The 3,137-nt window shown below is 30.5% G+C and overlaps 1 protein-coding gene across 2 annotated transcripts; it reads left to right on the plus strand.

Annotated features, from left to right (window-relative positions):
* On the plus strand, window positions 1–2,536 carry LOC105247978 (DDRGK domain-containing protein 1). 2 transcript variants are annotated; one of them, XM_025413285.1, is made up of 3 exons: window positions 1–66; window positions 1,000–1,402; window positions 1,699–2,536. In XM_025413285.1, exons 2-3 carry the CDS (start codon window positions 1,315–1,317, stop codon window positions 2,487–2,489), a joined length of 879 nt encoding a protein of 292 aa, XP_025269070.1. In that variant the 5' UTR covers window positions 1–66; window positions 1,000–1,314; the 3' UTR covers window positions 2,490–2,536. The 2 variants fall into 2 exon arrangements, with proteins under 2 accessions (XP_025269070.1, XP_011250769.1); XM_011252467.3 differs by lacking the exon at window positions 1–66 and having other exon boundaries at window positions 998–1,402.
* The last annotated feature ends 601 nt before the right edge of the window (window positions 2,537–3,137 follow it).

Below are 3,137 nucleotides of genomic sequence, written 5' to 3' on the forward strand. Positions count from 1 at the left end.
ATCAAGATCGGAATGGGACGTCCCGAGGCGAGCGAGTGGAGCGGCCTGTGGAACAGCCGGTGAACGGTGAGTAGATGTGATTTATCATATTTGCGTGACAATTCGTGCTCATTCGACGCTTATACAGCATCGCGATGTCCCGAATTACGTTCGAATAAATCGGCACCGCATCATAATTCGATGCGATGCCGTGCAATTCAAATAAAGTCGATCGCGTGAAGATGGTTAGGCTAGAAGCGATTTCAAATTTATTTTATATACGCGCAGTGCTGCACAGCCTATCTCGTAGGGCTGCCAATTGTTAAGGTGCAATTTCATTGACGCTAAAAAGTAGCGTCAATGAAAAGGCCGCTTTACACACTGAAAAAGTTGAAACTGTTTGAACTTTATTTTATTGACGCCATATCTAGAGAAAGTCTAGTGATTTTAATTTGCCGCTGGTTTCTAGCGTCAATGAAATTGCACCTTTATGTATCCTAGAAGACGATAGAAATGATGCTAAAGTTGGCCGTAAGCAGAAGTAACTAGGATCAACTGGTTGAAATCCAATCTTTCTGATTGGTCAATCGTTGCTGGTTACCCTAGGCACAGGTCAATATAATTGTGGTCAATCGCAACATGATCAAACGAGACACTCCCAGCAGGACTATTCTGTAACTTTTAACGCATGCGTTACAATATGGCTATCTTTTTCTTTCTTAATAAGTAAAAAAAAAGACAAGCATATCATAACGAATGCGTTAAAAGTTAAAGAATAGCCCTACAAAAGAATTGTTAATATTTTTAATTATATCAATAATCTTAGTTATTTTTTTTTCGTTAATAAATTTAATATTTAATTTAAGATTAACTCCAATGTTAATAATTATTTATTATAAATTTTGAACGATTTTATATTATTTATTGACATATGTAATATATATAATATATATGTAATATATGTAATATATATTTCATTGTCACTATTAATTTATATCATAATTTAGTTTATTTTTACAGCTAACATCAAAGATGCCGACAACTGTATATCCTTTGGTCAGAAAGTAAATGCAATGCAGGCGAACATTAGTGGACGTCGATGGTGGCGCCACCTTCTTAAACTTCAATTCGACACTTCCGACAGTCAGCTGGCACTCTGTCAAGTTCGTTTGGAGGGTTTGGAGAGATTACGATTACGCATCGAAAAAATTGAATTGGAATTTGTTTAATCAAAATAAGAAGCATCTAGATTCCCTTTTTTCGATTGATCACATTTCAATCTCCAATCGTAATTGAATTGTAATTGAATTGTAATTGAAGTTGTAATCTATCGAAATGGATGTAAATCTGTTGATATTTATCGCATCGACGATCGTTATATTAATTATTATATGTATTATTTTTCTACAACGTAGATCTGAAGGTACATTTTCATTTAATTTTCTTTAAAAAAAAAAAATTCTTGTGATATATATACTTCAATCATATAACTTTTTTATATCGATTTTGGAACAATTTTTTTTTGTCAATATTGTTGTCAAGTGATTGTCAATTTATATATCAAGTCAAAATGATTTATGTTCATAAAAAATTATATCGAATCAAATTAACTTAAGTCACCAACTTGAAGAGAATTTAATTTTTTATTTATTAAAGAAAAATTAATTATATATATGTCAACCATATCTTACCAACAAATAAACCAGTTTTATCCTTCAGGTATCCAAGAAACACATGTTAATGCTCAAGATGCTGTAATACAAGGTCGGCCGATAAGAAGAGCAGCTGGTGTGAGAAATGTCAGGCATCGTATGCAAGGACATACTAATTATCAATCGTTTGAAGAAGAAAACAGACAAGTTGATGAAGATAATGATGGTCCAGATGATAAAATAGAATTACCAGATCATAAGATAGGGACGAAAAAACGAGCAAAGCTAGCAGCTAAAGCTGAAAAAAAGCTTCAGAGAGAGGCGGTTGAACGAGAGAGAGAAGAGCGTAAAAAGCGAGAGCATCTTTTACAAGAAGAAAGAGACAAACAGATTGAGAAGGAACGTGCAGAGGAATTGCGAGTAGAGGAAGCAGAGAAAAAAGCTAGAGAGGAGAAAGAGAAGAAAGAATATGAAGAATATTTAAAGATGAAAGAAGCTTTTAATATTGAAGAGGAAGGTTACGAACAGGAAAACAAAGAGTGTGAAGAAAATTTATTGCAAGAATTCTTAGTATATATAAAACAGAATAAAGTACTGGTCCTAGAAGATCTAGCTGCACATTTTGGTTTAAAAACAGCTAGTGTTGTAGAAAGAATTCAAGAATTGCAAGCAAATGGTAATTTGACTGGAGTAATTGACGATAGAGGGAAGTTTATTTATATTTCGGAGGGTGAACTTCAATCTATTGCCAAGTTTGTACGACAACGTGGTAGAATTAGTATCACAGAATTAGCTGAAAATTCGAATAATTTGATTAATTTGGCTCCTGTAAAAAGTTGTAGTGTTTCAGCTAGTTAGATAAATCTTATGCTAAGGTCTCTTATTATATAGTATTGTATTATATAGTGTAAATTATATTATTAAATGAATACAATATATTTTAAAAGATATGATAGATATATATATATATATATATATATATATATATATATATATATATCCATCTCGAGTTATATTTATATAAAATTTTTAATATTGTGAGTAAAGTTATTTTTTATGTGGATTTTATCTTACTTATACAATATTTCCATTTATTAATATTACACTATGTCACTTTATAATTTTAATAGTAGTTCTTTAACATCTTTCCATAAGAAATTTTATAGGAAATTAAATTATAAGATTTTAAAGTATAAAAAATTGAACTATATATTTGTCAATTTTTAATTATAGCAAATAAAGTTTTGATCAAGAAATTTATATTTAAATAAAATGATAAAGGATAGGATTTTTTAAATAAAAAAAGCTATATATATATTATTTTGTTTTATTTTTAAATATTTTGCCTAATTTTTTGCTATCTGCAGTGAATTAAGTCTTGTGCAGACTATACTCTCAGTCTCATTAGGCATTCAGCAGGATAAATCCGTAGCAATCAAACATGTTTGGCTCTTACTTCTAGAATCAACAAATCAATGTTGACAACTCAATTATTATTCTACTGAA

Source organism: Camponotus floridanus, unplaced genomic scaffold (assembly GCF_003227725.1).
Source record: "Camponotus floridanus strain SB8 unplaced genomic scaffold, Cflo_v7.5 scaffold64, whole genome shotgun sequence".
Classification (NCBI taxonomy): Eukaryota; Metazoa; Arthropoda; class Insecta; order Hymenoptera; family Formicidae; genus Camponotus; species Camponotus floridanus.